This window comes from Scardinius erythrophthalmus (assembly GCF_964197995.2).
Source record: "Scardinius erythrophthalmus genome assembly, chromosome: 20".
In the NCBI taxonomy this organism is placed as follows: domain Eukaryota; kingdom Metazoa; phylum Chordata; class Actinopteri; order Cypriniformes; family Leuciscidae; genus Scardinius; species Scardinius erythrophthalmus.
Genome location: NC_138240.1, coordinates 6,258,976 through 6,280,559, shown reverse-complemented (window position 1 = coordinate 6,280,559; position 21,584 = coordinate 6,258,976). Strand labels below are relative to the sequence as shown.

Below are 21,584 nucleotides of genomic sequence, written 5' to 3'. Positions count from 1 at the left end.
AAGAAGCCGAAGAAGAAGCGGCGGAGTAATACCGTACCTCACACAGCACATTCAATACAAGTCAATGGAGTTGGACAAAAACTACGATAAAACCTGTTGGAATGCATCATTTTCAGCGATTTCTGAGTGAACATACCAGTGAACACCCCTGACCACTCGGTGAGTTTCACGTCTTTGTAAACGAAAGTTTAATGTGTTTTAGGAATAAATGTTCGAGTGCACATAGACATCCATTGTGGGGGTGGGGGGGAAAGCGAAATAAACCTAAAATTCTCGGGACAGCAGCATGTGTCCAAATTTTAATCTTACCCGTTCTATTTCATCAGATACGATCTGTAAACAGGGCTTTAAGTGTAAAATACCGAACTTGTCCTTTAAGATTTTCAGGTATTCAGGTATAGCAACTGTAATCAAAAGTAAAATAACACTGCACTTTATGAATAAAATGTACAGTATACATTACACAAAGTTACATAAGTTATACAGTCAAAAACAGCAAGTGAAGTTTCTTTGTCTTTTGTTGTTTGTTGTTAACGTTATAATAGAGACAGCAGCAGCAATATCAGGCTGCTGTCACTTTAAGAGCTGCACGGATCCAATATACTGTTGCAACCAACTGTGTTTACAAGGCTATTTTAACAGAGCACAGAAACAGCACAGACAACAGTGCGTGAATGGTTTAAAATCACATTAAAATAACTTTCTGTGAGAACTGAAAACAGCGCACGAGTCTTCTTATTACTAAGTATAACAAGGACACTGTAAAATAAAGTGTTACCACAGCTTTAATGAGGGAAAGAATTGCGAATTACATAAAATAAAACTGGAGAAATACAAAACTATTGATTTAAAGATAATAATTTTGTATATAGAAATAATATATTTTGAGTTATTATTGCAAAATATGCATATTATGCATGCAACTATTTAAGAAGTTTGATAGAGTAAGGAAACGGACTCAATTACATCATTCACTGTGCTTCATGGGAGTGGGCGGGTGCTCAAGAGTTTGTGCGTCGCGATTCTCTGACTGGTAGATTTCGCAGAGGAATCATGGGTAATGCAGATTTCAACAGGAATTCTTTAAAAAATAAGTCGAAATAATACGGACTGACAGAACAAACGCATAAGCCATCCGATAACAACCTTGTCAGTCACAGTAGGTCTGTCTTTAAAGGTTCATACATTTTTGTTCAAAATCAGCTCCTGCAAGGAGAAAATTAATAGGATTTTTACTTCTGAAACCCGACTGTTGCACTCTTTTGATGATGTAAAAGGCCCCGTCAGTGCTCAGTTGTAGCACAAATCTGATCTTACTGGTGTCATATATCGTACAATCATAAAGTACAGAAAAAAAATTCACATGGTGTAATAATGCATATTGGTGCAGGGATGGCTTGCTTCTAACAGAAAAATCATTGAGAGAAGCAGCCATGACCGCACAGTCTTCTGCTTCTTACGACTCAGTTCCTCCAGTGCTTTAAGCTCGACTAGATATTGATTTGGTGACACCAACTCTGAGAAAAAACTGCTGAGGCAGCTATTGTGGGAAGCACTATTAACTGTTCATGCTAATTAATGGGCTAAATAGGTGAATGCGGTGTCATGTGGTAATGCCGGAAAGCGGCAGAACGATACTGAGTAAGAGACAGAGGGACATGTGGAAAGAAAAAGCCATTTCTTGTGCCTGCAAACAATCGGATGAAACAGCTCCTCTGTTAGCATGTTACCATAGGGGATTGTGTGCTGCCACATACTGTGAATGTCGTAGGGCATTAGTCTGCAAGAGGAAGATGAAGAGTATGTAAACTTGCCTGCTAGCAGAGAGGCCCAGATTACAAATGTGTACTTTGCTAATTGAGCGGATTAGCTATCATTAGCGCAAATGATGCTACTGCTCCAGGTGTTCACGTTGCAGGAGGTAAAAAGTGCTTAACAGAGACAATATTATTAACAGCAACACTATTTACTCTCTGAAAGAGCTACTCTCTGTTTACCCTGAAAGTAAACTTGCCCCATCTTTCATTTTATGGACAAATAACCCTAGACATTTTTCAATACGTCTTCTACAGAAGAAAGAAAGTATACAAGTTTGAAATGATATGTGGATGAATTTTTTAAATATTTAGAATATCAGATTAGCATTTTGTGATGTAAAATTGATAATTCATATCATGAACAAACAATGAGCAACATTTCTTCATTGCCTTTATTAACCTAGGGATTCATTGTTAATTTACAAACATACTATTCAAAATACATGCACTGATGCTTATTTTCATGATGTGTGAAGCAGGCCTATGGAAAGCATTTGGAAGAGTGTGGCCGTTCAACCTCATGCGGTTTAGGCAGGGATTAGTGATTTTGTAACCGTGGGAGACGTGCATTAACACACTCGTGTTAGTCTCCATTTCCACAGTAACAGCAGTAAAAGCGATACGTGCCCTTTGCGGGAGGCGGCGAGGGCCGTTCCTCCAACTGGCCTCGACTGGATTTTGAATTTAAGGTTTGATTAATCTCCTCCAGTGGCTGTGAGTGGAGCAATTAAGGCAATTATAAATCACTGGCAAACTGCAGGGACGAACCTGATGGGTAATATAGCGTATATTGATAGAGTAGCCTTTGAAAATGACTGCTAAACTCCAGTCAGCCAATAGTTAGGAGACATTTTTCAGGCTTTATCAAGCATCTCAATGAAATGAATTTCAAAAGGAGGCTAGATTCCCTGGTGCGATATGTGCTTTTCAAGCCGCCTGTGGGAGAGCAGGTCACAATGGAGGGAGAGCATTTCTCTCTCTCTCTCTCTTTTTTAATGCTATGCTTTTGTTCTCTGCTCGATGCAGGGCTCCCATGACAAAGCGAGTTAATAAAATGAATAAAGAAATTAATAAATTAACAGACGCATATATGAACTGGTAAAGAGGGTCGTTTAGAGATATAGTTTAATCCCAGCTGCATATGATCATCTCTTGCCATTCAAATTCTTTGAGGCATCGCAGTTTCAATCACTTCAAATGCATTATTGAAAGCACCTTCTTTTGGAAGATGTTTCAAACGAATTTTTCATCCTGTTGGTTTTCCTGTAGTAGAAGAGCTAACACTCTAGTCTCGGTATGCTAATAGGCTATGTCTTCAAATGAATCCAAAACAGTAGCGGGGGCCTTTGAGAAGGACGATATTAGACGTCCTCTGATCATGGCCTGATAGACCCGCAGCAAACATCTCCGAAATATTCCTCTGGGAAATGTGAAGCGCTGCATGTGGGATGCAAAAACCATAGTTCAAAGAAACCCTGGCAATCCTTCAGATGGAAAATGGCCTAAACGTGGTTTAAGTGACGAGGCGGCTGGCTGAGAGGGGCTTCTGACGGGAAAGAGAAGAGGCCAAAAACATAAAGGAATCATTTTAAGAGGGAGAGGTGGTGAGGGAGGAGAGTTTTTGAAATCAACAATGATGCATGCTAAGAAAACTCAAAAGAACAGAACACGTGCTTAATTCACTCAAACCTTAACAAGGCAATCTGGATCTGTCGACCCAAACAGAAATGGCACATTTAGATGTAATTGCCAGTGTTGTGCTGCGCTCATTCTCTGTGCTCTGAAATAAACGGAAACATTTTGATATTGATTAGAGGCAAGCTTTGATAAGGCAATTACTCGTAACGATCTCTTGAGCACCAAATACATAATGAGACTTGCATGGATGTGCTCAGGGCTTTTCAATCAAACCTGTTTTGACATTGTAGGCATACACTTGTTGTCCTAAATTATAGGTTTTATATTACTATAAATAGATTTATTTTACTAAATGTGTTACTTGACAAGAATTTAAATATTTGCAGAAAGCAACAGGGAAAAATGTAGGGCCTATATTTGACACTCAAAGCCTTTTGTCAATGCATTTTATCTTCTCCAACACTGGAAGATTTTTCAATGTATTTTTTTGACAAGTGAAAAAATATTCCAGTGCAGTAAGACAATATTATATTACAAATACAAACAAGTCAAAATATCTTGCTTCCCAAGAAAAAATATTCTGTTGTAGGGTTTTATTAAAAGGATAGTTCATCCAATAATGCACATACACTGCTAAAATTGTGTCATATTTAATAAACCTTGTATTCATTTCAAATCTGTATGAATCTATTTTTCTCAAATTAGAAATCACTGGTAACCAATATTGTTTGGTTACATACTTTATAAATCCACAGCCTGCGACAGCAGATAACAAGGTAGATAGATTTCCTAGCGTCACTCCACTGAGAGAAAGGGTGTTTTCTTTTTTGCTAACACCTTGCCACTTCAATTACAAAAAACATCCCACGCTGGCACTCGACTAATGTATTTCACTCAATTATGAATAAAGGCACACACCGCTGTGTCACACAGGCCCCTTTGAGGACCCACCGAGCTGAATTTGGATGCCCTCCTCCCTACGGATGAGGCGAAGAAGAATCAAATCAGGCGACCCGCTGCGCCACGCGCTCGGCTCCATAAATGTATTCAATAAAAAGAAGAGGGGAGGGGTTGAAAAGGGTACAGAATCTCAAAGGATTGCCAATTCTCCAGTGTGTCAGATATTTAGTGGCCTCTAACAGTGCAGGCGTGAGCGGAAAGCGAGCAGGCGGAGTGAGGGAGACGGCTCGTGGATGAGACGCTGTGTTTGCTCTGACCCTGTCGCAGCCGATCTCACCGAGACGGCCCCTACAACGGCTGGCTGAAAACAATCGCCTCATTCCTCCGCACCGCTCCGTCGCTCTTTCCCTCCCTCTATATGTCTCCTTCATCCTTTCTCTCGGTGCTGATGACAGAGCAATGCCATTACCCAGAAGAAACCGAGGGGAGGCAGAGATTAAGACAGAGAAAGACACAACGTCAAAAAAAAAATAAAATAAATCACAGACAGAGAAGCAAGGGAGTAGCTTTGGGTTAAACACAGGTTTCGATTTGGAGGGGAGTTCAACTTCTTTTTGGTGTTTGACTAAAATATGTTTGTTTTAGGGCTGTCAAAAGATTAATCGCGATTAATCGCATCCAAAATAAAAGTTTGTGTTTAAATAATATATGTGTGTGTACTGTGTATAATTAAATTTGAATATATAAATACACACACAAGCTTGTATATTTTTAAGAAAAATGTGTAATTTATATAAAAAAAATTATATTTATATATAATATAAATTATATATAAATATATACAGTATATGTATGCAAAAATTTCTTAAATATATACATGCATGTGTGTGTATTTATATATACAAAATAATTATACACAGTACACACACATATATTATGTAAACACAAACTTTTATTTTGGATGCGATTAATCGCGATTAATCTTTTGACAGCCCTAGTTTGTTTCTATATAATTGTATAGCTTGTAATAATACAAATGGTTAAAAGCAGCATTACAGAACCTAGAATAATAAAGAAGATTAAAGAACAGGAAAATAATGCCCCAGTGAACACGCCTAAGGCAACAACAGCCTAGGATGAGCTAAGAAACTGAATTTTGCACAAAAAAAAATTAAGAAACCCTGTTATTCTAACATGCATTTTACTCCTAATTCCATGTTTGCACAGCAGGGCTGTGCTTCATTAAAAAGTGAATTGAGAATGTCTCATTTCATGCAAAAAACCTGAAGTTTGAAGGTTTAAATGACAGAATGATTGACAGACAGACAGACAGACAGACAGACAGACAGAAACGGCTCCTTGAACAAGAAAAATGTGATTTTGATCTTGATTTTGCCCATTGGGAATTCACTGGATCATTGCATTGCTGTGGTTTGCTATTGGTGTGATCTCATGTCAGTGACAGGTTGTCATCAGAGAAGAGATGAGATGACACTGCATGAGGGAGGGGAAGTTATTATGATGAAAGATTACAAGGAGACGTGAATTTGGAAAAATAAACACTGCAAAATAGTCAATTTTGCTTTCAAGGTGACTTTAATTTTGATTTCATGTTATCTATCAAATCTGCACTCCTGCAGAGAAGCTAAATAAAAGCAGACGGAGAAAACCACATGTTGAGAAAACATCAGGTAAGCACATATAATGACCGATCCTTGTTCCCGCAAGAGCATTGTTTTCACAGGGACTATAAAAGACATGACAGCATGACTCAGTGGTTTGTGAGCGGACAGAGTTCACATGCCGCCCACCCACTCTCAAGCCCTTCTCCCCAGAAAACAGGATCCATTCGCACTCTCGTCCTCTTTGTTTCCTATTCATATCCATCTCTGTGAATATCTCTACAGTGCATAACATGCCAAAGCAGTGGGCTCCTGAGACTATGGCAAATTTGAACCTTTCAGCAGTTCACTAGTGAAGACAAATGGCCGGCGTGTTTAGGGGCCCTCGTGAGTGATCTGTATTAATGTCTGGCAGGGATTCAGCATGCTGCATATGCTAACTCCATTAGCGGGTCAGAACCTGGCTCTGTCTGAATCCCCTGCACGCTGGGGGGGCTGAATATAGGAAAGTTGCAGGTGTGTGCATGCTACAGCAGAAAGACGGCATACGTATGCACACATAAACGACATAAACACACTCCATTTGCACACGTTTTCTGGAATCGAGCCTACGAATAACCACTCTGTGCTTGTGGACCGTCTGTTTCTGTTGATTCGCCACCCCATGATGCATTTGCTATTCAGTCATCTTTGCATAATATGAATACAGCAATTCTGTAACACAAATGCAATCCAATGTTGTTGCAAATTGCAACATGCACAAATGCAGTCCCACTGCAATCTGTGACATACACGTATGAGCAGACTGGATTTATGACTAGTTGCTATTACGTTAAAGGCTAGTTCAACCAAAAACATAATTTACTCACCCTCACATTGTTCATGTTCGCTGATCAATGTTTGTATGTGAATAAAAGCCTAAATTCAATCCGTTCATCATAAAAAGTGATATATTCTCTTAAGAAATTTGGACTAAACCACTCAATTCATATTGATTAGTTTTGCAATCTCTTTATGAACTTTTTGAAATGCAAAGTGTCAGTTGTGTAGCTGTCAATGGAGGGACAGAAAGCTCTCAGATTTAATCCAAAAGATCTTCATTTGTTTTTCGAATATGAACAAAAGTCTTACTGGTTTGGAATGACATGAGGGTGAGTAATTGATGGCCTTTTTTACATTTTTGGGTGAACTAACAATTTAAGAAAATCTGCCAACAGAATAGTTATACAATGGTTTATCACTCAGCTTTCTGAAATATCTAATTCTGATGGGTCAATCATGACAAAATATGGTCAAACATTTTGTATAATGAACACTAAACTGTAAATTATGTAAAAATTAAAACAAAATTGAAGTAATAAAAAATGTAACATTGTAAGTGATGGCTGGTTGTTTAGCAAGAAACATATATATTGCTAATTTTTCATTATAATATACTAGTTTCACCAGTGTTACTTTTTCGGAAAGCACTCAAAGCTATGAAATAGACTTACATTAACTTATATTTTAGCCGTGCAGCTGCCATTGAGATGAATCAATACAAGCAACCAATTTCCTACATAGCTGTGCTAGTTTCATTTTTCTCAAACCACTCTGTGGTTTTTTTCATCTTGCATAATAAAATAATAAAACTTAATGTGTTAAACTTAATGTGGTAAGCAGTCAAGTAATAAGTGATAATCAACAGTCAGTCAGGCATTAGCGCAAAAAAACCTTTAGGGTGATACAGGACCCCTCATCTTTGTGTCATGGTCCTGACCACACTATAGAAGATTGATTTTGTGACAAGGACCAGTGTGTGCATTTTGAGTAAATCTTATGTGCATTTAACTCTAGCAAATATGTATATATCTTTTGCCATTATTAATCATGTAAGGTCTGATAAATCATGTAAATAATTAATGGTCGGGCAAATTTAATATTTTGCGATGAAACAGTTTATTGCCTGTTTGTTGCCTTTAGGCAAAAAAAAAAAAAAAATGCATAGGCCTATACTTTTTTTATGTTTTGTATTATATTTGATAAATCAGGCTTTTATGACTCATATAGTATGATAAAGTGAGAACATGGAGTTAAAAATACCTCAGTTTTATCCAGAGGCCCAAACTGAGTAAAACTACAGTATGCAATTTAGTGCAGTTGCTGATACTGTATTTATAAGGCTAAAACTTAAGATGAAATATTTAGAACATTACTTGCATAAAATGCATATAAACATCATTGATACTCTATATCTCCCAATAATATGTCTTATTAAGATATTTAAATGCTTTGTTTTATGATCAAAGCTACGTAGTTTTCATTGTGGGGGCAAAACGTATTATGATTGAGAGATGAACAAATGTATCCATGTATGGATAATCAAGTAAACCTAAGTTTCTTAAGTCCAGTAAATGTATTATGAACATTATACTTACTGCCCTGCTTTCTAGATATCACCATCAGCCATTGAAAAACCCATATGGGTCAGCAACTGCAACATACAGGAATTACAACCCTCTTTATTCCAGGTCCACTGATTTATGAACCACCTGCTTCACTGGGTACTCATATTATCTTGCTAATTTCCTGCTAGACCTCACAATAAAGGCTATAACACTTTTCCAGAAGCATATCAATATCTTTCTAAGAATAGCTGTCACAAATCTGCTGAAAACTGCTTCTGCTGACACTGTAACACAGTAGCATTCAGTCCACCATAAAAAGAGTCATTCTGAAAGGATATACATGCTCTCACACAGACACACACACACACAGACACACACACACACACACACACACACACACACACACACACTCACACTCACACACACACACACACACACACACACACACACACACACACACACACACACACACACACACACACACACACACACACACACCCTAATCGCAATCACCCACAAATGGACACTTATCCATAATCATGCACAGACGCAAAAATCTGTTCAGACACAGGGACATTTCAACTCAATACACACTCATATAAGTAAACAACTCCCATGCAAACTCCTCTCTGCTGTCAGACTAGATTATATGGTGCAAGAAACAGGGGCATGAAATCTGCGGCAGCTGCCCCAGGCAGAGAGACACAAGGCTGCAGGCACATACACACACACACACATGCCTACACAATGGCATACACACACTAACCAATGCTGTACTAGCGAGTAGACAGACACACAAGAAGGAGGGTCAGAACAAGAGAGGTGAATTCCATTCAAAAGTGAGCATCACTACGCCTAACTCGTTTCCAAGGCGCTTCAAGTGAGTCTCATAGGTGGCTACTGAAAAACAACACAAAGACATACATACTGCCACTTATTAAGAATCTTTGATAACATTGCAGCAAAAATGATACCTACAGCTGTAGCAAATCAAAGCTGCAAAATACTCACAACACAACCAAATATGGAAACACTGCAAAATACTCACAACGCAACCAAATACTGAAACGCACTGCAAATACTCACAGCGCAACCAAATACAGAAAACACGCTGCAAATACTCACAACTCAACCAAATACGGAAACACTGCAAAATACTCACAACGCAACCAAATACAGAAACACGCTGCAAATACTCACAACTCAACCAAATACGGAAACACTGCAAAATACTCACAACGCAACCAAATACAGAAACACGCTGCAAATACTCAACACGACAAAATACAGAAACACGCTGCAAAATACTCACAACGCAACCAAATACAGAAACACGCTGCAAATACTCACAACTCAACCAAATACGGAAACACTGCAAAATACTCACAACGCAACCAAATACAGAAACACGCTGCAAATACTCAACACGACAAAATACAGAAACACGCTGCAAAATACTCACAACGCAACCAAATACTGAAACGCACTGCAAATACTCACAGCGCAACCAAATACAGAAAACACGCTGCAAATACTCACAACTCAACCAAATACGGAAACACTGCAAAATACTCACAACGCAACCAAATACAGAAACACGCTGCAAATACTCACAACTCAACCAAATACGGAAACACTGCAAAATACTCACAACGCAACCAAATACAGAAACACGCTGCAAATACTCAACACGACAAAATACAGAAACACGCTGCAAAATACTCACAACGCAACCAAATACTGAAACGCACTGCAAATACTCACAGCGCAACCAAATACAGAAACACGCTGCAAATACTCACAACTCAACCAAATACGGAAACACTGCAAAATACTCACAACGCAACCAAATACAGAAACACGCTGCAAATACTCACAACTCAACCAAATACGGAAACACTACAAAATACTCACAACGCAACCAAATACAGAAACACGCTGCAAATACTCAACACAACCAAATACAGAAACACGCTGCAAAATACTCACAACGCAACCAATTACTGAAACGCACTGCAAATACTCACAACTCAACCAAACACAGAAACATGCTGCAAAATATTCCCAACCAAATACAGAAACACACAGCAAATACTCACAACGCAACCGAAAACAGAAACACGCTGCAAATACTCACATCACAACCAAATACAGAAACACGCTGCAAAATACTCACAACCAAATACAGAAATGTGCTGCAAATACTCACAACGCAACCGAAAACAGAAACACGCTGCAAATACTCACAACACAACCAAATACAGAAATGCACTGCTAATACTCACAACGCAACAAAATACAGAAACATGCTGCAAATACTCACAACTCAAACAAATACAGAAACACGCTGCAAAATACTCACAACCAAATACAGAAACGCACTGCAAATACTCCCAACTCAACCAAAAACAGAAACGCGCTGCAAATACAACACAACCAAATACAGAAACACACTGCAAAATACTCACAACGCAACCAAATACAGAACCGGGCTGCAAATAGGACAGAAATGTTTCAAGTGGACCCCAACAAGTGACGAACCTGGCTGATACATGCTTATTGTTCAATGTCTACTCATCAGGGGTGTGTGCGATGACCTGAAAGGTGAGGTTTTTTTAATTATTTTAACATCCTGAACATATGTTCATTGTGAGTATTTGGTTTTCTTAATTTGCTGGTGCTTTTTTCTATTTACATGTATCTTCCTCGGTTGTAGCACATTGAGCTCTCGCGGCCACCGTACATTTAAGCCTTGAGTGATAAAAATAGCAGGTTATTTATTAAATTAGCTCAGGTTTTAAAATGAATTGCGCCATTATCATGCGATCATAAATGACAAAATGACTTCATTTGCATGTGCACTTCGCTAACGGCCCTGTAGAAGAGCCCACTAAGAGTGTCTCCCTTCTGCAGTGCCCTTCAAATGTGCAAAAATGCTATTTGGAAGTTGCCCAGAGAAATAGTGAGAAAAAGAGAGAGATAGAAAGAATTGAGATACCAGAGAAAAAATAAGATAATCTTAAAATCAACTTAAACCTAATAAACTTCTAAGTGAAACAAGATATTCTACAGAAATAAAAATGTGGGAAAGGACTTGATTTTATGAATCAGGAATGATTGGATTGTGAAAAGAGGGTGTTTAAATGGGTGGCGCAAGTTACTATATTTGATTTTTTTTGGGGGGAAAACGTGCACTAAATAATTACGCAAAAAGTAAACAAGGTCAATTCTGAATTCATGTTTACTTTAAATGAACATGCAAACACACAAAAAGCACAGGCACGCATTAAACTTTGCAAATAAAGCCGTAAATGAAGACAGACCACGAATACTCACACCCTCGGTAACACATGAATGATTTCAGCTATTCTGCCTGAATGGCGCAACCCGTCTAACCCGAGCAGAACTGCACTGAGGCTGTTTCATATGCAGCCTCACTTCCCACTATATGCCTTTTTCTTTTACGAAAACACCCTCTAATTCAGCATAATTGCTCCTTGTCATTTTGTGCAAAGCAACTCAAAAAAACAGAATGACTCAAGACATTATGGGGCAGGAGCCTGCAGGGTCAGCACAGCCCAAACACCCCCTGAGCTCAGCACTTATGCCTGTGATGTACGCAACACATTACAAACAACGAATCACACCACAGAGCCCAATCCATCTCATGTACAGCCACTCACACAAGTAGGAGCCTGTCGAGATGAATTTTAAAAAACTTTCCTGAGACTGCACCCCAATTTGAATCTCAATTCATGCTGAATGCACAAAATAAAAATGTGACAATTTGCTCAACTGATATAGGCAAATTTATGGCAAAATAAAATAGTTTTTGCTGCTCTTGTTGTTGTTAAAGAAATAGACACAAATGCTAATAGTGTACAGTTATGTCCAAGGGACCGGACATACCACAAGGTAAGATGTGATGTTTTTGAAATAAATCTCTTCTGCTTACCAATTTTGCATTTATTTGATTAAAAACGCATTAAAAACAGCAATTTTGTAAAATATTTCTAATATGGTATATTTTATAATGTAATGTATTCCTGTGATCAAAGCTGAATTTTCAGCATCATTATTCCTGTCTTCAGTGTCCCATGATCCTTCAGAAATCATTCTAATATGATGATTTGATGCTCAAGAAACAATCTTCTTATTATCAATGTTGAAAACAGTTGTGCTGCTTAATATTTTTGTGGAAACCATGATCCATTCTTTTCAGGATTCACTAAAGTATAAAAAGTTCCAACAGCTTTTATGTGAAATGGAAATCTTTTGTAACATAATAAATGTCTTCACCTTTGATCAATTTAATACGCCCTTGCTGAATAAAAGTATTAATTTCTTTGTAAAAAAATTCTTACTGGCACTAAACTTTTGAATGGTATATATACATACAGTAGTGGCCAAAACTAACCACACGACATCTTTACCCTTTATTTAAATATCAAAAATGTGTTTAAATTTTGTAGGCATATTGCGTAGTATATTTGTGATAACGCAATTAAAATATACCAAATTGTGCAAACATTTTGGCCAGGCTGCCATACAAATAAATGATGAACACATGCAAAAACATGAGAGGACCAACAAAATATGAATAATTGATTATGTTGTAGTCAATGTATGCTTTTTCCTGTGATCTTTTTTGTTTTTCTATGCATTCTGTTTTTTGTATAGTAAAATAAAACCAGTAAAAATACTAAAAGTAAAAGCTGTAGTTTGCCTCACATTTTGATGGTTTAATCGAACTTGTAGGGTCATAAAAAACAAATGTCCCCTCCGGACATCACTTTTTCCCACTACTGTATATAGTGTGTAAAGGACGGTAAATACTGTTTGCAGGTATAAATAGAAGAACAGCATCTTGTTTACAGTAAATGCAAATAGTTATTGATACTATTCACACAAAGTGTAAATAAAAGTCATTCTATTATACTGTACTAAAAGTAAAATATCTGAGCAATGATGAAAATGCTTTGCACTGGCTTTGCATTCAGTGTAGTACTTTTAATTACACTGCACAGTGAAATACTTTATTCTAATTGGTCAATCAGCGCATTCTGCTATCAAATATTTTAACATAAGAACCATTAAACTATAATAGACTGTTGTCCCAGTCCCGTCCCACTCAAATCACTGAGGTGTCTTCTCACATAATAAAATAATTCCAACTCAAGTGTATGTTTACATGAAATATCGTACAGTCACGTTGTAATTATCACAAAATAAACCTGTCCAGGGTCATATAAGACCCCTACACATCGCCCTGTGGTCCAGATCACTCCGTCAGTGTTTATTTTGCAATAATGATAGGCTGACTCTACATCAACCCTTACAAAATAACTTTCATTTATACGTAATGAGCAAACATTATTTACTGCTTAACAGATCAGTAGCTGAACTACAAAACATTAAAATATAAACATATATTATGAATATGTAAGATGTCTAATGATGTTTCTAATCTATCTGAATGCACATTTACTAATGATCTCTTGAGCATTATATAAAGAAATAATGTCGGTTAATGAAAGTCATTAGAACGTGTTATCCAATGAGCTGAAACACAGGTGGTGTTTATGATGCAACATTGCTTCAACTAAGTGAATAAATGAAATGTTACAGATATTTAGAACGTGTCTCACCGTGACGGTTTTAATGCGGCCGCCGCCCTTGGTGCAGGTCCATCCGGAGCGATTGAAGATCAGTCCGCAGATCTCGCCCTCTGAACATGGGGACATCTCACACCACTGCTTGCTTTTCACTATCCGGGCTACAAACATACAAACACAGAAGTTTTTTTTAAGCACCACTGCCTTAAAGGGATAGTTCACCCCAAAAATCACCAGTCATCATTTACTCACCCTCAAGTTGTTCCAAACCTGTATAAATGTCTTTGTTCTGCTGAACACAAAGGAAGATATTTTGAAGAATGTTTGTAACCAAACAGTTGATGGGCCCCATTGACTTCTATAGTATGGAAGAAAATACCATGGAAGTCAATGGGGTCCATCAACAGTTTGGTTACAAACATTCATCAAAATATCTTCCTTTGTTTTCAGAAAAACAAAGACATTTTGAATGCGAACGCAAAATTTTTCTTTTTTTCCATCACCATGTCCCTTTAGTGCTATGTATAACACAATTGAGCAACACAATTTGTATGAAAATAAATCAGTTACACTTTATTTTACAGTATGTGCATTTACAGGGTACTTACCCAGGAAAGCACTGGTAATATAAGGTAACTACAGGGGTTAGTGTTAGGTGTAGGTTCAGGGTTAGTACCAAGTTATAACCCAATTATTGTAATTGCTATAATAGTATGTACACGGGGAACATGACTGTAAAATAAAGTGCTACCAATAAATCAGTATGAACCCAGGTTGTATTTCAAAACACAACAAATCAATTGCAACTTATACACAATAAACTGCTGCATTAAAACAGGTGCTTAGTACAGTGCTGTACTGGCTTTTGTTGCCATGTAGTGTACAACATTACAAAGAGTAGTATATGTGGGGCTAAACTATTAGAAAATGTAGGACATATTTGATAATTTACACAACCATTTAAAGCTGCATAACATGCAGAAAAGCTAAAGGTGATAACTGGTTCTTCAAAACAGCTCAGATTTAAAATAGAGCTTAAACGTTGAAAACAATATATATATCCAATGCTGAAAACAATGTGGTTTTTCTATTTTCTTGACAATTGAGATGATTAAATTAGGAAAATGACACCATGTAGGCCTATAACATCTGTCATAATACCGGTACATCTCTGTCTTATAATGGATTTTTATAAAATATTTTTGTTACTACAACCCTTTGAGATCCAACAGGCATCACAAAAAAAACACCAAACCTTTATATTCAACATAAAATATGGATTTGTGTATGAAAGTGGATTTGAGATTATGGCAAAGTCATGCATGTTTCAGTAAGCAGCCTGCAGGCCTTGATTCACTGCACACTTCATTATCTTCACGTTGTAGAACTGAAACCATCAGAAACCAAAGAGAGCTACATCAGACATGTGTATGCACTGAGGCTGTCGCTTTCAGTTCTCTTGTTTGCGCTGTAGATCCATGTGAAATTCCATAAACCCCTGCTGTTCCTGTGCTTCAGACGCAGATCAACCAGTGTTCAGAAGGTGAGGGGAACAAAACAGGTCAAAGATGATTTAGAGCATCAGACAATCAGAAGGTGGTTGCGTCTCGTCTGCATACCAGGAAAGAACAATGACAAATGACATCCCTGTAATATCTCAGTTTTTTCTCCAAGATAGCAATTACTCCTGCTTCTACCAAGAAGTACCATAGTTATCTCCTCTTGTTTATCTAGGGAATCAGAAAAGATCTCAAACTCAAGCTCAGATTTGCCAAGATACCAAGGTCAAACATTTCTCAACATATTCTTCCAAAGCTAAATGAGTTAAGATATACAAATTAATTTCTTATAATCTTACTATGAGTCAACAACTGAATAATTTTTGGTTTTAATTTTTATTTCCCTGAAGAAATGTTATGAGAAATTCAACAAAGTTGATACTTAAACGAAACTGAACATGGATGTGCACAGAATACATTTCCTTCCAGGATTTAGACTGTAAAATCCTCAATTTCATTAATATACCATCCCCGTGAGACCTCCGTTCCTTGATTACTCTGTCCATGCAATTTTCTGCGCACAAAGGCTCGCCTTTTCAGAAAATTTCACCAGACACCAGACGCTTAAGATATGTTTACAACCATTTTCTCGATCTAAAACACAGCAGGTCTTTCATGGCAGTTTGTGAAAACGTTATCAAAGCTCCATCTCTGAATTTATCAAAGTAAAGTGGTGCCGCTGAAATGAAGGATTATGCCTTAAACCCGATCCGGAGCAAAAGCTGTGGATGGCCGAGCCAGCTCTACAGATCTCATCCAAGTCCTCCTGTCCCTGGGGGGCCGAAAACAATCAAATCCATCCCACATCACATAAACAAGCCTCCCTCCGAGGGACAGTATTCAAAAGCACAAATACAACTGGGCCATGAAGAAGAAAAAAACAAAGAGCGCTAAAGAAAATCAATGGGCTTAAATGAAGCTGGAATGCTTGAGCGAGGTATTTAGCGCACAGTCGGTCAGGGTGTCTGAGCCGTGATGCCTCATGCTGAGGAATGGCTATATTGAGGTAACGCTTGTGATTACACACTCCAGTTGGAATCTGGTTGAAAGAAGCACTGGGGTGTGTGGACTAGTTTTAACATCTGTGAGAAATATCTGCTGAAAGCACACAGAGCACCTGAGCACTATAGGCATGCTCTCGTTGGGCATGATCTTGGTCCAACATGTGAAACAGATGCTATTGTACCATATCCATGTGACAAGCAAAACTTTGAACTACTCATAATATTTTCAGGAAAGACTTGAAATTTAAATAAAACTTCAAACCAGGGTAGCAATAATGCTGATAAGGAACTTGAGTAACCTCATGCTAGGTAAACATACCGTACCATTACTGATCTGAACTACTGTAGAACTCATACTAGCACTTGTACTGTCTTTGAACTAGCACATTGTATTGTTCATTGTAAAAAACAATGCTATCTTTTATCTAGAACAGATTTTAATTCTGTACTCATTCTAGCTTCAACTAGTACTCATACTAGCACTAGTAGAATATTTGATATAGTACTGATTTTTCATAGCAAGTTAAGTACTATCTATGATCTAGAACATTTTAAATGAATATTCCTTCTATTACTAATAGTAAGCCTTTGAACTAGTACTCAGTACTGTACTTAAACGTTGCAAGATCTAGCACTTGATCTGGCTCTGCACTAATCCTCATTCTAGTGCTAGTCCTGACTTCGAACTAGTACTCGTACTAGCACTAGAAATGACTGTGAGTTAGTACATCTACTAGCCCTAATACTGAATTATATTCAGCACTCTAGTACTGACTTTTTACTAAACCTGCTGTCTTCATTATTTAATAAACAAATCTGTCATGAAAACAAGTTATTACAGCCACCATTTAAATGTTTAAATTTCAACAACACAAGTATATCAATAATAGGTTGATATAAAACCACCTTATATGCAGTTTAAATGTTTATATACAACTAATTTTTTTTATTTGAGAACTGATTTTAAATAAATTTGATTATTTTTTTGGCTGATGAAAATATAGATTTTTCGGTTTTGGTAAAAAAAAAACATCTTGGTGCATCACTTCTACTAAATCCTGCAATAACCTTGAATTAGTATGTCTGCTATCTCTAATACTGACTAAACTAGTACACGTAATAGAACCAAAATTGACTTTGAACTCTCACACATTCTAGTACCAATCCTGACTTTGATTTAGCACTCATTCTAGCATTAGTACTGATTTGAATTAGTACCCACACTAGCACTAAAAGTGCCTTTGAATTGGTACACATACTAGTATAACTAGTAATGACTACTGAATACTGACTACTGACTTGAACTTGTACTCATACTAGTACTGACTTTTAACATGCACTTTATTTGCTGGCCTAGAACTAGAACAGATTTCTCTAATATTCAAAACCAGTTTTCCTCAGTAATTTCCAGAAAAATCTGTTTCCCTTTTCATATCGTCCTAGAATGGAAACTCCTAGTATAAACAAAACCGTAAAGGTGCCGATCCATCGCTGGCTTTAAAGCCTTGATCTAAAAACAAGCCTTTAATGTAAAATAAGAATATAGCCTTAATTATCATTAATGCATGTGAGATGCAAATACACACGTCTCATTGGGTACAGTGAAGTGCTCTAACTAGGCCACACAGGGAGCATAGACCGGCAGATTACAGCTCACACGGAGTTTAGCAGATATTTTCGTACCCTATTTGTTTCATGTGAAGCCTGATGAGGCTCCTGAGCTGAGCTCTCCGCTGTAGAGGCAACCAGTGAACACATGGCCTCCTGGGGAGCCGTGTGCTTCCGCTCCAAACTCACTCATCATTAACTGCTTGCAAATAGATAGAACAAGAATACTTTCTCTTTCAGGGTCACTGTATATGGGGCAGGAATATGCTAAATCTCCCCAGAAAAGCAGTGGAACAAGAGTCAATATAAACACGCAGCAGCCCACAACTTCCTGTTCCTCCCAGCATGTTAAAAAAGATACCACCCACTGACCAGTGCGTTTATGCGGAGTCCAGCTTCAAAAAAGGATGAATCACACCCACACACACACACACCGTTTCCCATGGTACCTCTGTTCTGCATCATGACTCAATTTGTCTCTCTGTGTGCATGCAACACCTGAGCCGGCTCCAGCACGCCTACACTGATCCAGACGTCTCCAGGGACCCGACTCGCGCATGCCCTCCCTCGCTCCCTCGACCCTTGACCATCTGCCCCTCGGACTCATCTGCCAGACACAGCCTCACCTGCAGACTGACATCTAACCGGATAGAGCACAAGAGTGAGCGCACACTCTCTCAGCTCTGTGGGTTCAGGAAATATATTTCCATTTATTTTCTCTATTTTAGAAAATCATTTAATAAAGAGTGCAAAACTATAAATATAGGTGGGTTGCCTGAAGGGCATTTCGACTAGTTTGTTGACTAATCTTAACCAGAATTTTTAAAAGTTGGTCATTTTAACTTGAAGCACAGAAAACAACAACAACAAAGCAGTATATAAAAATATCTGTCTGTCGATGGATGGATGGATGGATGGATGGATGGATGGATGGATGAGAAAGATAGATATAGAGAGAGAGGGACTAGAATTCAAAAGTTTGGGCTCAGTAAGTTAATACAAGAAAATACTATTTTTATTCAACAAGGATGCATTATATTGATCAAAAGTGACAGTAAAGACATTTATAACAGTACAAAAGATTTCTATTTCAAATAAATGCTGTTTTTTTTACTTTATATTAATCAAAGAACCCTGAAAATAATTAATATGTTTCCACAAAAATATTAAGCGCCACAAATGTTTTCAATCAGCATTAGAATGATAAGCATAATCAGCATGATTTCTGAAAGATCATGTTAATTTGAATTCAAATAGAAAAGAGTTATTTTAAATTGTAATAATATTTCATAATATTGAACATAAACAAATAAATGCAGCATTATTGAGCATAAGAGAGTTTAAAAAAACAATAAAACAAATGTGACCCCATACTTTTGAATGAGATATATTTATGTGTGTGTGTTTGTGTGTGTGTCCAATTCCATGTAAATTAAGCTGAAATCACATTGACTTATGGTTTCATACATTTTCACTTAAAAATCAATTTCCATTTTAAATTTCATAGTCCTTGAACTCTATAACGCAGGAAATATAATGAGCAGATGAGAAGTAGAAGGTAGATTGACTAGATGCTAATGGATGGACCTTTATTGTAATTTCTACATTCTTTAAAACTTTAATTGTCTGTACAGCTGTCATAGGGTTGTCTGTAATTGTACAGCCTGTGTGTCTGTGTGTGTGTGTGTGTACGCAACAGGTCCTTCTTTAATGGATCCACTACTAATGGAGCATGAAGGCAGCAGAGAAAGCCAATAAAAATCAATTTCCCACAGCTGTAATTATGGTACTCTCTTGGTTAATTACTCTGGTCTTGCCGTCACAAAGTGCTACTAATGTGTCGTTGAAGAGCTCAAGCTGTAGCATTACCAAAAACACCATTGCACAGAAGAAACTAGCTACACGACCCCAGCTGTCAGGAGAGTTGGGTTTATTTGCTACAAAAACAACGACTACCATCATATTCAGGTTTACAACCTAAGAAAAGCTGAAAGCTTCCAACCTCATGAGATCCTCCGCCATATCCGGCGCTCGGCAGAACAGACAAGCTCAAAAATTCCTCCTAAACCACAGTGACAATCACAATCCAAAGATTACATTTTTTCTTTCCCTTTTCACCGATCCTCAGCCATCCTCGACTTTGACACAGCACACACTGCAGAGAGGAACATTTCTTTACATGTAGTAAGTCTGACTATTGTGTTGTATTGTGTGATACAAGATTTTGACACGAGACAAAAAAAACAATGCATGCAAATTAAACAGTGAAGTTGAACGACATGACGTGGCTTGTTGCATGCTGTGAGCGGATATGTGTATGTGTGTGTGTGTGTGTGTGTGTGGGCTGCATCTCACCGTCCACGCATGCTGGTCGGGCCCGTGTGGTGCCAGCGATCTGTCCTCTCCGGCAGGCACAGCGGGCTGTCTGCCTGGCGATGGTGCGCTTGGGTTGACTGCTGTCTCTATTCAACATCACTATCTCACATGTCCCTACTGCCAACTGACCTGTGGAGGACACACACAAACACACATTTCAGAAAGCATGGCTTTGAAAGTAAGCATATCAATGGTTTAATCTTGTTATAACTTGTTAAAACTTCAACATAAAGGTTTAATATCCCTTAAAATTACCCTATCTTTGAGTGCACTGTTATGTACCAGTCTGAGAGTCAAGGAGGGAAATAAACATGGACAACTTTCAGTGAAACAGAACAAAACATTTAAAGGAACAGTACACCCCAAAAAAGAACATGGACATTGTTCATTCCAAACCTGTGTAACTTTCTTTCATCTGCGGAACACAAAGGTATTTGTAAATCAATTTAATGAAAGTGAACAAGAACCATAAAAGTGGTTTATTTGACTTGTGTACTATAAAAATTGTTCATTTGACTCAACTATCCAAATCTTCTTTAGTCATACTCATACAATAGTTCTGTATGAGACATTTTGGGAATCAATCATTATTTTGAGTCTTTGAGATATTCACAAGTCCCCCTGTGGTGAAAATCATGTTTTTAATATTGTTTATATGTCTATGTGGTGTTTTTAATGTGCTTTTAGACAAACCATGTGCAAATTCACAAGTCAACACCATTGCTGAGTATTTTCTCCTTAAAACTGCACTGCAGTGAACCAAAGACAGTCTCAAAAACACGATTTGAAATCGCTGGTGTTTCTGACGTCACAAACTACCTTGTAACCAATCAGGTCAATGTGCCAGCGGGCTTTAGCATTCATTCATTCACATCCATTTCATTAACATTGAACTAGCAGGGGAGTCTCAAGAGATGCCAGGTTATCCTTTTTATCCGTTTTTGTTGATTGAAAAATCGGGTAGATTTAGCAATATAGTGGATGTATATTACGATGTTATGATGAACTATATATGCCTTTCTCCACTGACGTTCTGAGTTGTTCAAAGCGTTTCTGAT

General features: G+C 37.7%; 1 protein-coding gene across 1 annotated transcript in view; it reads right to left on the bottom strand.

Annotated features, from left to right (window-relative positions):
- The window catches only part of tafa5l (TAFA chemokine like family member 5, like), a 43,248-nt gene that overhangs the window by 8,795 nt on the left and 12,869 nt on the right, over positions 1-21,584 (bottom strand). Inside the window, exons 2-3 of the mRNA XM_081349021.1 lie at positions 20,506-20,655; positions 14,013-14,140 (exon numbers count right to left, since the gene is read on the bottom strand). Of these exons, the coding sequence (XP_081205147.1) occupies positions 14,013-14,140; positions 20,506-20,655 (278 nt within the window). The remainder of the gene's footprint in view (positions 1-14,012; positions 14,141-20,505; positions 20,656-21,584) is intronic.